This window comes from Gopherus evgoodei, chromosome 2 (assembly GCF_007399415.2).
Source record: "Gopherus evgoodei ecotype Sinaloan lineage chromosome 2, rGopEvg1_v1.p, whole genome shotgun sequence".
Classification (NCBI taxonomy): domain Eukaryota; kingdom Metazoa; phylum Chordata; order Testudines; family Testudinidae; genus Gopherus; species Gopherus evgoodei.
Window position 1 is genome coordinate 60,773,590 of NC_044323.1, and position 17,869 is coordinate 60,791,458.

Consider the following 17,869-nt stretch of genomic DNA (forward strand, 5'->3'; position numbering starts at 1 on the left):
CCCCAATCGGGACAGAGACCTCAGAGCAGCGAGCTCCCACTGGGGGCGGGACCACCTGACCCCGTCCAGCTCCAACCTGTCATTGCGCCTGCGCCATTCCTGGGGCGGCCAGTCAGTGTCAGAGGCGGTACTTACGGCAGCCAATCAGTGCGGGGATCGCCATGAGGCGGGGCAGTGGGAGGTCTCAGAACGCTGCCGCGCTCAGAGTTCTGTTCCGTGTCCCGGCGACATGTGGCGGGGCAGCCGATGGCTCCGGGGGCTGGTGGTGCCAGCGGCGAGGGGGCTGCGGCTGCGCCCTGCGGGGCCAGGCCCGGGGGCCGCTGTGCGCTGCGCTCCCTGCTGGGTGGGGCGAGCCCTCGGCGGCGGGCCCAGCACGGAGCTGCGGGCGGGCGGAGGAGCCCAGCAGGCGCGCAGAGCCCCAGGTACGGCGAGTGCCGCGCTGGGGGGCGGGGTCGCGGGCGCAGGTGCCGCCCCCGCCTTAGACACTGCCAACCCCCTGCGCACCGTCCCCATCCCCTTCCCAGGCTGAGCCGCCCGCCCCCCCCCCCCAACCCTTCCGCCCGCTCCTCCTATCCAACTAGGCGATGCCTGGCGTGGAGGACACCAAGCCCGTGTACACTCCAGCCCCAGCCCAGGGAGTTGAGGATTGGTTGCCGCTGCACTGAGCCAGACCTCCCCATCCCATCCCCACCCTGCATGGGGGCCTAGCCCCGTGGGGGTGTCCAGCGAAATGTGCTCCAGGAAGTTCTGGGCTCTGACCCAGGCAGATGGGGATGCTGGGCAAAGCCACTGAACTAACTGGAGGGAGCAAGTGAATGCGCACGTGGGTCAGTACATCCACACTGTCCTGCGGCAGCTGGTTTGAGGCCGTCCAGCTGCTCCATGCCCATGCTAGTGCTTTTGTAACTTGTGTCTGTGCAGTGGCTTCTGGGCATCTGCCCCACAGCTTGCAGAAACAGTGCATTCTGGGAAATGTGAGAAGGTGGCTGGTGCACTGTAGACCAGCTAGTCCGTGTCCATATCAACTCAGACAGAACAAGTCCCCAGACTTGCAGACAGCATCATCTCCCCATGTTCTAAGACCCATTTGGAGTAAACTGGCTGGGGCACTTCTTGGGTGTAAATGCAAACTGTTCTAATTTCTTTATGGAAGAGAGAGCAAAATATTCTGTCACTTCAGTGGATGTGTGTAAATACTGTATTAAAATCAGTCCCTATCACCTACTCCATTGCCCTGGTGGTGGGGGGTTCTGTCTCTGTTCCTCCTTTCCCAGAGAGTAAATCTTGACAGCTGTCTAAACACACACGGTACTGGTGGTGTTATTTGACTCCACATATGATATATATATACATGATTCTAGTTTAAAGGCTAATTATGATCCTAAGAATCTTCAGTGGGATCAGTCGTACTACTAAGGTCTGTCATTTCACACCACCAAGACCCTTCTTCCAATAAAGCACAGTGTTTCACTGCTAGGAATTTGGTACCTGTTCAAAATTAGTGTTTTTGTAAATAAAAAGCAAAGGAGGACTAGCAAGAATCTCCAACTCAAATGTAGATAAAATATTGTTATTGTAGATTCTGTAAAGATTCTGCAAGTTTGCGCAAGAACATACTATATAAATTGAAGGTCCCTCTCTGACCTGTATGTCTTGGCTTTGTGACACAAAACCATCCCCATCCAGGCAAGCCAGTGGAATAGGGTTAAAATAGAACACAGGAAAAAAGGAAGAAAAATAAACTGTTTCCTACAGTCAAAGATGACAGAGTAAAACTATTGGGTTTCAGGGTCATCTTCAGCTGAGGAGTCCAAACCTTTGAAGATTATTTGTATTTAATGTTTTATGTGTACATTCAAATTCCTGCTGAGGACAGAGGCTTCAGGCTGGCAGAAAAGGGGAAGGATCAAAACATGAGTGGAGCATTATAGTGAAGTGTTCAAGTTAAATATAGCTTTTGATAGAGGTACAGGTATGTATACTGTACCAAGTTGTTTCACGCATCTCTGCTGAAGAAGATAACTCTTTTGCCACAGATGTAAGCCAGGTCTCCCCTAGAAACTATTGTTGATATAATATCAATGGGAGGAGGGTATGGTGAACCAGACACACTCACATTTCCATAGTTGCAAATACCCTAGGGTATACTTATTTATACTGGCATAAAAGTACTCCTTCTATTATAGCTTATTTCACTTAGAGAATAAGCGGTGTCTACACTAGGAGAGCTTGCTGGTATAGCTATATCAGCAAACCTCTTCTAGAGTAGACCTGGCTGTAGCAGTCATTGTGATCCTGTGCCTGCAGGGAGGAGGAGCTCATGTTTGTTTTACAGGCCTCTCATCAATTTCATGCTATATACATCTGGTTATTGCCTCCCTGTTTGAGTTTTTCTCTGTATTGAGGCTGATAGGTGATGAATATGAACTCAGCAGTGCTCTGTTAATTTTACAGTTTCAGGCATTGCACCTTAATGACAAATAGAAACAGAGCTTGCCCTACCTAGTTAGGTCTTAGCTACACACACAAATACCTATTTGAATATATCTGTTTAGAAACAAATTAGTAAAAACTGTCCATGCAATGGGGTTGCACTGATCTATGTCAGTTTCTGAATGGATTTAGTTAAATTGGTCAGAGTGGGTAGGTAGAGAAGGCTCTATGGTCATTTAGAAAAGATGAGATAAAGGCGAGATCAGGATACGACGGTAAGAATAGGAACTTTATAAGTAGGGCCCTACCAAATTCATGGTCCATTTTGGTTAATTTCACAGTCATGGCATTTCTAAAATTGTAAATTTAACGGTTTCAGATATTCAAATCTGAAATTTCAGTGTTGTAACTGTGGAGGTCCTGACCCAAAAGAGGGTTGTGTGTGTCACAAAGCTGTTGTAGGGGGGTCATGGTATTGCTACCCTTACTTCTGTGCTGCTGCCTTCAGAGCTGGGCAGCTGTCTAGCAGCCGTGGAACTTCCTGCAGCCAGGTGAGGATCCCAGAGGTGGGTCTGACCTGGTCCTGGGAGGGGCCTGTGCAGGGGAAGAGGAAGTCCTGTCTCTCCCCAGCCTGTTCGGGATTAGCAGCTGAAGCCCAGTGCACCGTATGAGCCCCTGGCAGAGGCAGCCATGGCCCTGCCCCTTCCTGGATCCAGGCCCAGTATTTGGAAGCTAAAGGGGCGTTGGTCTCCGTGTGTGTGGTGGGGGGACTGACCATGGGGCCCCCCTGATCACGGGGCCCTGGGCTGTAGCTCACCTATAAGGCCAGCAATGTAATTCCCAAAAGTGACAAACCCCAGCCTCCATACTATCCCATGCTCACTTCCGCGCCGCCTTCACTGGTGGTGGCACTGCCTCCAGAGCTGGGCTTCCGGCCAGCTGCCGCCTTTCTTCAGCTGCCCAGCTCTGTGAAATCTGGTCTCCCTTACAATAGCCAGATTTCACCAGGGAGATCAGATTTCACGCTCTGTGACATGTTTTTCACAGCTGTGAATTTGGTAGGGCCCTGTTTATAAGATGACTTGTTTCCACACTGTGTGTGTTATGCTAGGTCAATTTTTGTATGTTTGTTTATCCTACTTACAATTTTATAGTGCACTTGTTACCATTTTGCCTGATGTCTCCTTATCACAGGCATTTTAGAACTTAACAGGCATTGTTTTGAAATATTATATCCTACAATTACAAATAGTGACTTAGTTATCTCTTATTAAGTCTTACAAGTCACCTAAAGAAACGCTATCTTAATGCTTCCTCTCTACAGTAGAACCTCAGACTTACAAACATCTTGGGTATGGAGGTGGTTTGTAACTCTGAACAAAACATTATGGTTGTTCTTTCAAAAGTGCACAACTGAACATTGACTTAATACAGATTTAGTACATTATTATCACAACCCCCTCGCATAGCGAATGTAATATGTGGAAGAAAAATGATGCTTTTAACCATCTTAATTTAAATGAAATAAGCCCAGAAACAGTTTCCTTACCATGTCAGATATTTTTAAAAAACTCTCTATTTTAGTAGTTTACTTTTAACATAGTACTGTACAGTATTTGCTTTTTTGGGGGGTCTCTGTTGCTGCCTGATTGCATACTTCCGGTTCCAAATGAGGTGTGTGGTTTACCAATCCATGCGTAACTGGTGTTCATAACTCTTAGGTTCTACTGTAGCTATCAGAGAAGTTTCAAGCTCACTGTGGATACTATATAAATAACTGATGTCTAGTAACAGAGTATTATTAACCATAAGCATCAGTTTAGTTCCCTGTTTTTACCTTCCAAGAATTTGGTTTTTCACAGTATCCTTATTCTAGCAACTGGAGTTCACATTTCAATCCTTGTTTTTAGCATCATCTCAAGTTCCAGAATGGCTGGCTACCATAGGTTATAATTTAGTTCACCCTCACACTTCATTGTTTTTCAGTAAGTTTAAGTAGACAGTTTTTGTACTTTGTTTAAAAAGGGAAATCACAATTTGAAGTCATGTTCTTTGTTTCAGATCATGCTCTTTCCAAGTTCAATATTGATCTTATCATCTCTCTCCTGAGGCAAGAAAATGCTAGCAACATTTGTGTTATCCAGGTCCCTCCAGAAATGAGATACACTGATTATTTTATAACTGTGAGCGGATCTTCTTCAAGACACATCCATGCTATGGCGCACTACATGCTGAAAATGGTAGGACAATTATTTTCACTCTTCACTTGCTTTAGATTCTGAATAGTTTTAATTGGAAATGTATGTTGTGATATTTGCAAAAGTGAGAATTAAACATAGCAGATATATCAATTTTATCTGTTAAAGTAACAACCAGACAAGGTGAGGTTCATTGTTCTTATGTAGTATTACCCTTTGTACAAATAGGAGATGCTGAACCTAATCTGCTTTCTTAGGTAAGGAAATAAAGTGTAGACTGGGAACAGAGACCTCTCTATACGAGGAAGGATGATGATTACAGTGCAGAGTTTTGTGGAATAAGAATTTGGGGCCCAAACACACAGAGGATGGTGACTGATGGTGGAGTAATAATTGTTCTGGTTATGTGTGACATCCTAGAACGTTCAAAGGTTAAAATGCAGCTGAGTGATCTAAGCAAAAATGGCTTTATTACTTAAATACCATATTTCTTCAAAGGAAGGCATGGCCTTAAACACTGGAGTGTACAAATAAACAGAATCCCGCTCTGCTGTGGGGAGAAGAGCAGCAGCTTCATGGAATTGCTTTACTTGCCCGACCCTAGAGCCATCCACTGGAAGTATTGGGGCTGGGATTGTGGAATCATACTCACACCTTACTTTGTGGTGGTTGCTGACTAAGAATCTTCTTCTTTGCTTTCCCATTGTGCTGAGTGGCAGCCCCATCTTCTTTGGAGCAGGGTTGTGCTTAGGGCACTTTGAAGAGTCCATGGCAGCATGGTAAAGGATGGATCTCATGGGATCTGAGATTTAGGCGGTCATACTACCTTCCAATTTTGAGGGGAGATGAATCACACACATCCTAATACTACAATGTGTTGGAAACCTAGATGTGTAGACTCATTTTCTTGTCTTGTACCTGGTATAAAGACTGGACAGAGCAATAATGACCTGGCCCTAACTATCTATGATTTGATTTTTCATAAGAGTGGGCGGGGCAAGTGTTCTGGCCTCTTCCATAAAACAACTCTCCTGTCTCTCTGTGAGAAGATCTAAAAGCGCTTGGATAGTGATATAATGGTTATTGACTTCGGAACAGGGATTCTGCAAACTGCTTTTGGATCTTACAGATTTCCCATCTCATAACACCTAAATCCTTCCTTAGTGCCTGGTTCTCAAATATACTCAATTCTGTGAACCACAGTTTGAGTACTGGTGTTTTAGATCATCTTAAATTAAGTGCATATTACTTATGAAGCTTGCATGATTCATAGGCTACAGTTAGCTCCCTTTAAATGGCCATTGCTATAAAATTACACATTCCAAGGTTTGCTCCTGGGAGTTAGCTTTGTACCTATCTAGAGGGAAAGGGAGAACAGCAGTCCTCCTTTAGTTGGAATTATACTTATTAATCTCTTGCAGCACACAGCCTGTGCAAAATCTAGAAAGGAAATAGTACATCTTCTCGTCACATCTGAATCCTGGGAGCTTTTATTCTGGCTGGATTTTTGTATTGAAAACAAAGATGGGGTTGAAGAGGCTTATAGCATTACAGGTCTGCCCAAAAGATTTACAGCAGCTGGAGCAGCTTTCATGTCTTGTAATAGCCCAGTTTGCTCTTATGCAGCACAGAGGATGTGTAACTTATAAGCTTCACCAGTGGTAGCTGTTGACACTAGCTTTGTATTCTACTTGCCCTTGCTGCTGATTCTGCCAGCCACAAACATCCAAAAGGTAAACCACAATTTTCCTTCTTATTTCCTATAGTCTCCTTGGCCCTGGGGTCATAGACTTTAAGGTCAGAAGGGACCATTGTGATAGTCTAGTCTGATCTCCTGCACAACGCAGGCCACAGAATCTCATCCACCCACTCCTGTAATAAACCCCTGACCTATGTCTGAGCTATTAAAGCCCTCAAATCATGGTTTAAAGACTTCAAGGTGCAGAGAATCCTCCAGCAAGTGACCTGCACCCCACGCTGCAGAGGAAGGCGAAAACCCCCAAGGCCTCTGCCTTGGAGGAAAATTCTTTCCCAACCCCAAATATGGCGATCAGCTAAACCCTGAGCATGTGGGCAAGACTCACCAGCTAGACAGACAGAATTCTCTGTAGTAACTCAGATCCCACCCTCTCTAGTGTCCTATCACAGGCCATTGGGCATATTTACCACTAATAGTCAAAGATCAATTAATTGCCAAAATTAGCTATCCCAGGGGTCGGCAACCTTTCAGAAGTGGTGGGCTGAGTCTTCATTTATTCACTCTAATTTATGGTTTCATGTGCCAGTAATACATTTAATGTTTTTAGAAAGTGTCTGTCTCGAAGTCTATAATATCTAACTAAACTATTGTTGTATGGAAAGTAAATATCATTTTTTAAATGTTTAAGAAGCTTCATTTAAAATTAAATTAAAATACAAGAGCCCCCCCGGACCGAGTGAGTGCCACTGAAAATCAGCTCGCGTGCTGCAAGTTGCCTACCCCTGGACTATCTCATCATACCATCCCCTCCATAAACTTATCAAGCTTAGTCATGAAGCCAGATATGTCTTTTGGCCCCAGTGCTCCCCTTGGAAGGCTGTTCCAGAACTTCACTCCTCTGATTATAAACCTTTGTCTAATTTCAAGTCTGAACTTCCTGATGGTGGGTTCCTCAGTCTGACATTGATCACTTAAGCATTGGGGTTCTTTCTAACCTCCCCCCACACTTTACCTCTCTTTTTTTCCCATCTGAATCTCCAGTTCCCAGTCATCCTACTCACTCCTTGCTGTCGTCAGTTTTTCTTCTTCCAAAATGGTGGGTTTTAACAGTGAGAAGTAGGACTGGAAGAGTAGAGCTTAACTCTGTTTTGTTAAGCCCCAACCTAGGGCACCTGTGTTAGTGCCATACAACATTCATCATTGCAAGCAGACATTCATATTGATGTGATTTAACATACTAAATTGAATACTTACCCTGCATTACCTCATTTGCATGGTTAGTATTATAGCAGTCAGTCCTGCTGTTTCCATGTCCCCCTATGGATAGCAGTGCCTTTTCACCTAAAGTCTAGGGAGTCTCCTTTTCTATCCTTCCTCTCCACCCTAATGGAAAGCTTCTTGTCTCTGGGCTGCAGCCTTATCCTCCCCCTGGTGGCTACTGTCTGTCGCACCAGGTCTGTACTACTGAGCAGAAGCTCTACAGGAGGAGGAAGTCCCTGTGAGGGGAAAGCCGTGGAAGAGATTTGGGCTCCCCTTTCCTGGGTAACTTGAAAAAGGTGAAATTTGAGCAGCCACAAAAGAATGCCTGAAAGTGGGAGTCTTCTGGACAAACCACAGGTTTTAACAAACATGAGACAGCTTGTGACAGGAGAGTATGGTAGCTAGTTAGGTCCATTTCTTCTTCCATCCCCACCTCCAAATGCATTTGTGAGTGAGCCCAGATCTTCTAAACTGCATGATGACTACTATTTACCGTTTGTTTGTTTTTTAAGTCAAAGGGCAGGTGCACTTGGGAGCCTAAATCTTAGTCTTGCCCTACTGCAGCTTTGGCTTATCTTTCAGTGAGACATTTTAAAAAGCCCTAATACCTCAACTCAGCCTTTCCACACATTGCTACCCACTTAGCAGTGTGTGCTGACCCTTGCTCTAGTTTAGGCAAAAATGCAGCTAGTATTTCAACAGCTAAAGACTGACTGGGATAATATCAGAAGTTATATGCTGTCAAGCAAGGCAAAGGGCTTATCCTTTACTGGGATGTGTTATACCACTTATTATTACCTTCAATTTTTGCTTGTAACTTTGTAAGCATAGGCCCTTTACCATCTTGGGTGTCTGTACACTACCAAAACCAATAAGGACTGCATTTGTGATACCATTTTCCTATTGTCAAGTATCAGAGGGGTAGCCATGTTAATATACGCCATCATATGCCAGCAATGTCCCTCTGCTATGTACATCGGCCAAACTGGACAGTCTCTACGGGAAAGGATAAATGGACACACATCAGATATTAGGAATGGCAATATGCAAAAACCTGTAGGAGAACACTTCAACCTCCCTGGCCACACTATAGCAGACCTTAAGGTGGCCATCCTGCAGCAAAAAAACTTCAGGACCAGACTTCAAAGAGAAACTGCTGAGCTTCAGTTCATCTGCAAATTTGACACCATCAGCTCAGGATTGAACAAAGACTGTGAATGGCTTGCCAACTACAAAACCAGTTTCTTCTCCCTTGGTTTTCACACTCCAACTGCTAGAACAGGGCCTCATCCTCCCTGATTGAACTAACCTAATTATCTCTAGCTTGCTTGCATATATATACCTGTCCCTGGAAATTTCCACTACATGCATCTGCCGAAGTGGGTATTCAGTCATGAAAGCTCATGCTCCAAAACATCTGTTAGTCTATAAGGTGCCACAGGATTCTTTGCTGCTTTTACATTTTCCTGTTGAAGTCAGACCCCCTCCCTAACCAGCTAGACCTATCTGCTGACTTCCTCAGCACTATTTGCATGTAGTTGTTTTCATAGTTTATTAAGGCCAGAAGAGACAACTGTAATCCTCCAGCCTAATCACCTGCATAACAGGGCATAGAATTTCATTAAGTAATTCTTCACTTAAAACCCATAACTTTTGAGTGAACTACAACCTACTTTTTAGAAAGGCATCCAGAATTAAAGACTTCAGAGGGAGAATTTACTATGTTCTTTAGGCAGCTGTTCCAATGGGTAATTTCGCTCATTGCTAATATTTACATTTTATTTCCAGTTTACGTTTTTCTACTTTTAACTTCTGGTCTTTGGATTGTTTATTTCTTTGTCTCCTAGAAAAGAGAAATCATCCAGTAGTTCTTTACTTTTAATGACCTTTTAAACTTCTTTTCAATAAGCAAAATAGATGAAGCTCCTTGAAAAGGATCATCATGTTTTCCAGACCTTATTCTTTAATCTCTCTTCCAAATTTAACATCCTTTTGAAAGCACAGACACCAAAACTGGGTGTAGATTCCAGTAGTCGTTTCACCAGTGACATATTCAAAGTTTATTTCTTAGACAATTTGTCAGGCTTTAGCTGCCTGATAGGCTTCAACACTTTAGAATGAACATTTGGAAGTATCTGTCTTCACACTGATTTGCTGCTTCTTTTACAGTACAAGCAGCTGAAACAAGAAAATGATCCTCACGTTCAGATTGAAGGGAAAGACACAGATGACTGGATGTGCATTGATTTTGGTAAATATTTACAAATTTCACAGATGCTAGTTCTATGTGAGCCATGTGTTGAGGGCAGCATTTCACTGGTAAAATCTAGTTGCTGCAGATAGGTCCTAATACGTAGCTCCAAGTATAATTGAATTGCCTGCACTCCATTGAGTCCTCCCCAACTGTTGAGTTTCATAGGAGAACATTGGCATTGAACACTGTGGCGTAACAACTCTGCAGTAGCTTAAAAAATAATTCTTAATTCTCAGAGTGATGATCAAAAGTTGTGGAAGGAGATATGCAAGGATGTTTCAATAATTATACATTTCTCTAAATGTTAATTTCATCGTATAAACCCTATTATTCAATTGATGGCTTTTTTTTGCCTCGATTAGCAGTACTTTATTACTAAATTCAGACTCTCACTGTTCAAGTAATGCCAAGATTCTGGCTAATAGATTCTTAATGCTTAAAGAATTGCAATGCATTTCCCTGTTCCTCTAATAAATATACAATTTTCTGGTGAATGTGTTCAAGTGAGGGGAACCAGATCTATCATTTTAAAAGCCGTATGTCAAAGTACGCAACAATGAAATGATCATTATGACCTAAGTCTGGACAAACTTTGTTACCCTAGAGTACAACTCCACAGATGGCTAGTTGGAGTTGGCTTTCTTAAGTATTATTGCTGGACAATAGTACACTAGTGAGACATCCTGTGCAAACACTAATTCAATGAAATTTTGAACTCTAAAATCAGTGATCAGAAACTTTGATATCTCCTTTAAAAGTGTCTTATGCTGAGAAATGTGAATCCTACATTATGTACAGGGTAATGATTTCTCTGACCTAGTTTATAAAATTAATTCTACATACTTTCACATAGTGAAGTTTTTGCACAGTGTTCACATTTACATAGACTTCGTTTGAAATTCATGTATGGCATTTTTTCCCCCATACAACTTTTATAAGGTAGCTGAACATATAACATCCTTTCTGCTAGTGTCTTGTGGATCTGTTTCATTTTCAGGTGTTAAATTTGATCAGCACTTTGTCCCTCTCCCTATTTCTCAAAAAGATCAGTCTTCTGCAAACCAACTGAAAAGCCTAAAGAGTAAAAAGATGTTTTACATAATTTACTAGGGACTTGTTAATCTGAATGTAGTTAAAAACCAAGGATCTGGGGCCCCCTAGGGGGCTGAGAGCAGGTTTCAGGGGGTCTGCCAAGTAAGGCCAGTATTACGATTCACTGGGGCCCAGGGCAGAAAGCTCAAGTCCCACTGCATGGGGCTGAGCCCTTCCACCTGGGACTGAAGTCAAAGCTTCAGCAACTTAGTTTCCTGGGGCCCTCAGGCAATTGCCTTCCTTGCTACTCCATAATGCAGTCCTGCTTTTATATGCAGAAAACTAGTTGTTGTGGCACAGGGGGGCCATGGTTTTTTTTTATATTATGTTGGGGAAGTCTCAGAAAAAATACCTGCACAGAGCTATAATGACCTGACCCTAACTGTCTCTGGTTTGATTTTTCATAAGAGTGGGGCAAGTGTTTGGGCCTCTTCCATAAAACATAACCCTTCTGTCTCTCTGTTCTAAAAGTTTAAACTGCATTGCCAAGGTTATTCTATTTTACAGACTTGAATACACCTATATTTTGTAAGTACACATTAGGCATTACAGTGTGCTTACACCATTACAGAGCAGGATGCCTGTCTTTTCAGATTTCCACATTACAGTCAAAACCTACATAATGTGGTAGAATGTTGTGTATTCTAAGGGATGTAGAATAAACGGGTGTTTTGTTCAACTTATATTGAATTTATATATATTAAACATTCATATTATATATACTCAATTTATACACACAGCCCACACTAGAAATGAGTTTGTATCACTGGAAATTAGATGTTACAACTCTTGCTTCTAGCACTGGACATAATCAGGATAAAATACCAAAATCTCTGGAACATTTGTAAGTACAGAAAGGTAGTATAGGTCACTGTTGTTTAAGATTCATTATAATTGGGTGCAGTGTACTAGCATAAAGGATATGAAAGTGTTGCAATTAAGTTACATTTTTCTGTAAAAAGTGCAGCATACATGTTGGTGTGGTGAAAATATTTTTGGCAACTTAAATAATGTTTTTACCCTCTTAGCCATGAGGCTGAGAAGCAAAATTTAACCTGTTTGTGTGTCCATTTTTGACTTTATTGTATCTCCTTCTGTCCTGTACAGGTAGCATAGTGATCCATTTCATGCTTCCAGAGACACGAGAGATTTATGAGTTGGAAAAGTTATGGACTCTCCGTTCTTATGATGACCAGTTAGTACAGATGGTTCCAGAGTCGTTACCAGAAGACTTCATAGTTGGACTCACTCACCACCAGCAGTGATCATAATCTTTTCTTCATGAAAGGAATACATACAAATAACGCAGTTAGAGCACTCACCACTTCAGGATTAAAGAATGAAACAAGCAATTTCTTTGGTTACTTCTGGGGAGAGGGGACATAGCAAAGAGCCACTGTGCTTGAATGCCCCTCCATTGTTGTGCAGTGAGTGAGGGGCTAAGCTTACAGCAATACAGCTGTAGGACACAAAGTACCTAATTGAATCTGTCTAGAATTGTGGGTATTATGATTTAAGCCCCCTTGTTCTTCCACAAGTGCAGGAAGACCTTGTGACTGAAGTAGTCAGCATCACAGTTGAAGCTGTAATTCAAGTATACTGAGTTAGAAGGAAGAGTAACAGCTATTTGAATAGTAGAGACAGTTAACATGAAACTCAGTTTAAAAGGAACTTCAGGTACTATACCTGCCCCTGAATCTTCCTACCAGTGTTTGGTTTTAATACCAAAAGTATCTCCCTCTGCTGTTGCTGTATGTGAAAGTGAAAACCCCTCTTTACTTCAATAATCAAGGTGTTATGTAAATTACATTGGTTTGAAGGTTAATTTTACTATGTCCCTTTAACACCATTTATGGGCACAGATCCACAGTGAGCAGAACCCAAACCTTGTTCAATTTGAGGTTAAAGTAAAGTACAAGTAGGGGAAGCAAAGTAGTACTGAGACAGGCTCATTTATACTGATTGTTAGCATGGGGCAAGCTAAGGTGTAAATCTACAGCACTGTACTAACATGCCATGCACTAAGAGCTCCAAAATGCATGCTGATGTACTGCTGTTTGAAATGGTTTCTGTGGGTGGCAGACTAAAATGCTATAGATGTATAGCCTGGCTTGCTGCGCATTAACTGATCACGTAGGTGTGCCTTAAAGGGGATTTTGTGATAAAGTAAGGAGATGTACCTAAAACCAAACAGCTCCTGTGCAATTTAACCTAACATTTTCTCAAATGCTTGAACCTGAAAAGAAAAGTCTACACATTCAGCAGAGGGAAGAAACTTGGAAAGCAATGCTTAAAACCACTCTAATGAGCTTTGCCTAGCAGATATTTCCAAATCGATTCCAAGGGGGTACCTTGAAGTCATTAAGGTAGGGAAAGGCCACTAATTTAAGAATGGAGGGTGTCATGGTATAATTACCCACTCTGAACCTTAGCATCCAAAAGATGAGGTACCAGCATGAATTCCTCTAAGCTCAATTACCAGCTTAGAACCTGTAGCACTGCCACCAACCAGGAATTTCAGTGCCTGGTACACTCTGGTCCCCCCAAAACCTTGCCCGGGGATCCCCAAGACCCAGTCCCTCTGGATCTTAACACAAGGAAAGTAAACCCTTTCCCCTCACTGTTGCCTCTCCCAGGCTTCCCCTCCCTGGGTTACCCTGGAAGATAACTGTGATTCAAACTCCTTGAATCTTAAAACAGAGAGGAAAATTCACCTTCCTCCCTCCTTCTCTTTCCCCCTCCCAGACTCTTCCTGAGAGAAACAGTAATCCTAACACAGAGAGAAATTAACCTCTCTCTCCCCACCAATTCCCTGGTGAATCTAGACCCCGTCCCCTGGGGTCTCACACCAGAATAAAAAAAAAATCAGGTTCTTAAACAAGAAAAGCTTTTAATTAAAGAGAGAAAAAACAGTAAAAAATATCTTTGTAAATTTAAGATGGAATATGTTACAGGGTCTTTCAGCTATAAACACTGGGAATGCCCTCCCAGCCTAAGTATACAAGTACAAATTAAAATCCTTTCAGCAAAATACATATTTGCAAATAAAGAAAACAAACATAAGCCCAACTCGCCTTATCTACCTAGTACTTACTATTCTGGACATATGAGAGACTGTATGAGAGAGATTGGAGAGAAACCTGGTTGCACGTCTGGTCACTCTCAGAACCCAGAGAGAACAACCAAAAACTAAACAGCACACACAAAACTTCCCTCCCTCAAGATTTGAAAGTATCCTGTCCGCTGATTGATCCTCTGGTCAGGTGACAGCCAGGCTCACTGAACTTGTTAACCCTTTACAGGCAAAAGAGACATGAAGTACTTCTGTTCTATTAACCCGTAACTATCTCTTTATGACACGCCCCCCCCCCCCAATTGCTGACAGTGTGTAACCACACTGGCAGTGATTTCTCCCTAGAACTCTAGAATAAACAGATCAATAAACACATGCACCCTTACATATGCCACAGGAGAGTGCATCAACTCCTTGATTTGTTGCTGCTGCAGATGTTCCAGGGTTGTGGAGAGGTTTACCTCATGCCACCGTTACTTTTCCCTTTGTAGTAGACACCGTCAGGCCACTCAGCGTCATTTCCTCCCTGGGCTGTAAACTGAAAAACCTGTAAGTCTCTGGAATAAAAGGGCTTGAGAGAATTAACATGGTACACTTTGGGCTTTAGGGAGGAATTGGGAAATGCTATGAGGTAGTTAACAGCTCCCAGGCAGTCTTGGACCGTGAATGGCCCTTCCCATGATGCTTTCATTTTATGGGCCTGTTGTGCCTTCAAGACCATAACCTGGTCTCCTACCTTGAAGGGGAATGCTCTCTGGTATGTCTATCATACCAGGCCTTTTGCTCTTTTTGAGCATCCTTTAGGTTTTCTTTAGCAAGGGCTAAAGAGTGTCGGAGGGTGTTTTGTAGGTTGCTTACAAAATCCAGAATGTTAGTTCCTGGAGAGGGTGTAAACCCCTCCCATTGCTGCTTCACCAACTGTAATGGCCCTTTAACCTCGTGGCCATACACAAGCTCAAACGGTGAAAACCCTAAACTGGGATGTGGTACAGCCTTGTAGGCAAAGATCAACTGCTGCAACACTAGGTCCCAGTCACTGGAGTGTTCATTCACGAATTTACGTATCATGGCCCCCAAAGTTCCATTAAACCTTTCCACCAGGCCATTGGTTTGATGGTGGTACGGGGTGGCAACTAAGTGATTCACCCCATGAGTCTCCCACAGTTCTTTCATGGTCCCAGCCAGGAAATTAGTCCCTGAATCCATAAGGATGTCGGAGGGCCAACCTACCCTGGCAAAAATGTCTGTTAGGGCCTGGCACACAGTTTTAGCCCTCCTGTTGCCTAGAGCTACTGCTTCCGGCCATCGGGTAGCAAAGTCCATGAAAGTCAGTATATACTGCTTTCCTCTGGGTGTCTCTTTTGGGAAAGGACCCAGAATATCTACAGCTACTCGCTGAAATGGGACCTCAATTATGGGGAGTGGCTGGAGAGGGGCCTTGACCTGGTCTTGGGGCTTTCCCACTTTTTGGCACACCTCACAAGACCGGACATACTTGGCAACATCCTTGCCCATCCCCTCCCAGTGGAAGAACTTCCCCAACCTGTCTTTGGTTCTGTTCACCCCAGCATGGTCACTGGGATGATTATGGGCTAAGCTTAAGAGCTTCCCCCGGGGTACTTAGTTGGAACTACCAACTGTTTTTGTGGGTGCCAGTCCTCCCGGTGTCCTCCAGAAAGAGTCTCCTTATATAAAAGCCCTTGTTCTATAACAAACCGGGATCGGTTAGAAGAGCTGAGAGGCAGTGGGGTGCTCCGTGCCACCGCCCAGGCTTTCTGAAGGCTGTCATCTGCTTCCTGCTCAGTCTGGAACTGTTTCCTAGAGGCTGGAGATACCAGTTCTTCCTTAGACTGTGGACTTGGGCTTGGTCCCTCAGGAAGCGATGTAGGTGCTGGGGTTGTTTTCGTTGCTGGTGAACCGCTCTCCACTGGTACACCAGGTAGTATTTCAGGCTCTGGCTGAGCCTCTTGGGTATGGTTGTCTTCTGCTTCTGCCAGTTCAGGCTCGCTGGTGCTAGCTGGCGCCGGGGTTGAAGATGCATTTGCAAGCACTGGCGTCACTGCTGGCAATGGTTCTGGTGCTGGTTGCGTTTCCAGGTCCGGGTCTGGGACTAGAAGTACTGTGGCTGTTGCAGTCGTTGGCAGGGGATCCGGTTCCACTACTTCTGGGTCTCTGCTAACACAGACGGGGCCCCTGTGGACGGCTCAGGAACAGGGATGGGTCTGGAAGCTTGCCTGGCTTGGCTGCGTGTAACCATTCCCACCCTCTTGGCCCACTTTACCTGGTTGGCCAAGTCTTCCCCCAGTAGCATGGAGAAGGGATAATTGTCAGACTGCAAAAGTCCACATTCCTGACCAGCCTTTGTACTGGACAGACAGTTCAGCTGTAGGCAAGTCTACAGCTTGTGACATAAAGGGGTAAATTGTTACTTGGTCCTTTGGGTTGATGAATTTGGGGTCCACTAAGGATTGGTGGATAGCTGACACTTGTGCCCCCATGTCTTTTCACGCAGTAACCTTCTTTCCGCCCACTCTCAAAATTTCCCTTCGCTCTGAGGGTATTTGAGAGGCATCTGGGCCTGGGGATCTTTGGTGTGATGGTGGTGTAATGAACTGCACTCAGTTGGGATTCTTGGAGCAGTTGGCCTTTATATGTCCCAGTTCACTACACTTAAAGCATTGCCCAGCTGACTGGTCACTGGGCCGAGGTGGGTTACTGGAGATTGGTGAGGTGAGAGAATAGGGCGTTGGCGGCTTTCCTTGGGTTGTAGGTGGGGTCTCGGGTTGCCCTCGGGTATAGGGTTTATTGTCAGTGTCACCCCTGTGGTATTTGCTCCCTTTGATAGTAGCTCTTTTCTTTTCTGCCACTTCCACCCATTTGGCTCCAATCTCCCCCTCCTCAGTTACAGTTTTGGGCTTCCCATCTAGGATGTACCTTTTTATTTCCTCAGGAACACCCTTTAAGAACTGCTCCAATTGTATTAGGAGGTGCATGTTGTCCAGAGATTTAACATTGGCTCCTGATATCCAGGTATTATAATTCTTTCCAATGTGGTAGGCATGTCGGGTGAATGACATCTGGTTTCCACCTTAGGGCTCTGAACCTCCGATGGGCATGCTCAGATGTTAGCCCCATTCTGATTCTGGCCTTGGTTTGAAAAAGTTTTTAATCGTTCATGTTCTCCTTAGACATTTCAGCTGCCACCTCTGCTAGGGGTCCACTGAGCAGTGGCCTCAGCTCTATCATGTACTGGTCTTCAGTGATGCTGTACCCATGGCAGGTCCTTTCAAAATTTTCTAGGAAGGCCTCAGTGTCATCACCTGCCTTGTAGGTGGGAAATTTCTTGGGATGTGGAACAATAACTGGCGAAAGGTTGCTAGGACTGGCTGTGTTCTTCCGCTTAGCCTGTGTTAATTCCAGTTCATGCTTTCTCTCTTTCACACTCTTTTTCTTTTATCTCCAGCTCTCCTGTGGGCAGCCTCTTTGTTTTCTTGTTCTCTTTTGTGGGCTGCCTCTCTTTCTCTCAGCTCCATTTTTTTTTCTCTCAGTTCCATCTCTTTGTTTTATTTCTAGTTTTTTTTTTTTTTGTCTCTTTTCCATGTTTCGCTTGTGGTCTGCATCTTTGATTTGTTCCTCTGCCTCCAGTTTTGCCCGTTCCTGTTTCAGGGTGTCCTTGGTAGTCATGGTTTCTGCTTTCTTGTGTTGGGGCGCCCTTTGCTGTTTACTGTCTGAAATGCTGCTTTTCTGTTGCCTTCTTCGGGTTGCTTAGCAACGGTGTCTTTTTTTTAACGCCTTCTACCTAGCTATTCCCAACAGAGTTAGAAAGAAAAAAAAACCACTCATTTGCAAATGTGTTTTGC

The 17,869-nt window shown here is 43.9% G+C and overlaps 1 protein-coding gene across 1 annotated transcript; it reads left to right on the top strand.

Annotated features, from left to right (window-relative positions):
* The first annotated feature begins 214 nt into the window (after positions 1 to 214).
* Positions 215 to 12,285, top strand: MALSU1 (mitochondrial assembly of ribosomal large subunit 1). Its single transcript, XM_030550772.1, has 4 exons — positions 215 to 422; positions 4,495 to 4,673; positions 9,760 to 9,841; positions 12,044 to 12,285. Exons 1-4 carry the CDS (start codon positions 230 to 232, stop codon positions 12,199 to 12,201), a joined length of 612 nt encoding a protein of 203 aa, XP_030406632.1. The 5' UTR covers positions 215 to 229; the 3' UTR covers positions 12,202 to 12,285.
* The last annotated feature ends 5,584 nt before the right edge of the window (positions 12,286 to 17,869 follow it).